The sequence below is a fragment of the Eimeria mitis genome, genomic scaffold, assembly GCF_000499745.2.
Source record: "Eimeria mitis Houghton genomic scaffold, Emh_scaff2097, whole genome shotgun sequence".
In the NCBI taxonomy this organism is placed as follows: domain Eukaryota; phylum Apicomplexa; class Conoidasida; order Eucoccidiorida; family Eimeriidae; genus Eimeria; species Eimeria mitis.
In genome coordinates, this window is record NW_013570420.1 from 4,585 (window position 1) to 5,133 (window position 549).

General features: G+C 54.3%; 1 protein-coding gene across 1 annotated transcript in view; it reads left to right on the plus strand.

Annotated features, from left to right (window-relative positions):
- The window catches only part of EMH_0048560 (D441/Mpe1p like protein with a zinc knuckle (C2HC) and PhD Zn finger domain, related), a gene marked incomplete at both ends in the record, with an annotated part of 6,504 nt that overhangs the window by 3,626 nt on the left and 2,329 nt on the right, over positions 1-549 (plus strand). Inside the window, 2 exons of the mRNA XM_013496417.1 lie at positions 214-299; positions 417-547. Coding sequence (XP_013351871.1) covers positions 214-299; positions 417-547 — 217 coding nt within the window. The remainder of the gene's footprint in view (positions 1-213; positions 300-416; positions 548-549) is intronic.

The window sequence follows — 549 nt, forward strand, 5'->3', positions numbered from 1 at the left end:
CAGCTAGCTAGCTAGCTAGCTAGCGCGTCCGTGTGGCTGGCTGCTGTCTTGCTTGACTAGCTAGGTAGGAGTCGTCGCTGTGTAGCCACCTAGCTAGCTAGCTAGCTACCTAGCTAGCTAGCTAGCTAGCTAGCTAGCTAGCTAGGTATCTAGTTAGGCTTTTGTAGGTGGTGCAGCTAGCTGCATGTATTTGTGGCTGTGTGGGGTGTACAGACGGGAGTTTCGCGGTGCTGAAGACAGCAGCAATTGGGGGGCTGTCGGTGTTGGGATCGTCTTTAGATATACGTATCCAGCGGCATGTGGGGGGCGCAGCACACCTGAAGTGTTGCTGCTGCAGCTCTATATTTAAGTCTCCTACTCTTACTCCTTGCTGCGGAGAAACGTATTGTAGAGCCTGTATTGTACTCTATCTGCAGCAACATCCTGCTGCTCCAGCTGCTGCTGCTGCTGCTGCTGCTGCTGCTGCTGCTGCTGCTGGGGGGGGAAACAGTGCAGCACGAGGACTCATAGGACACTGCCCAGGATGCAATGCTGTTATTGCTGCTGCTG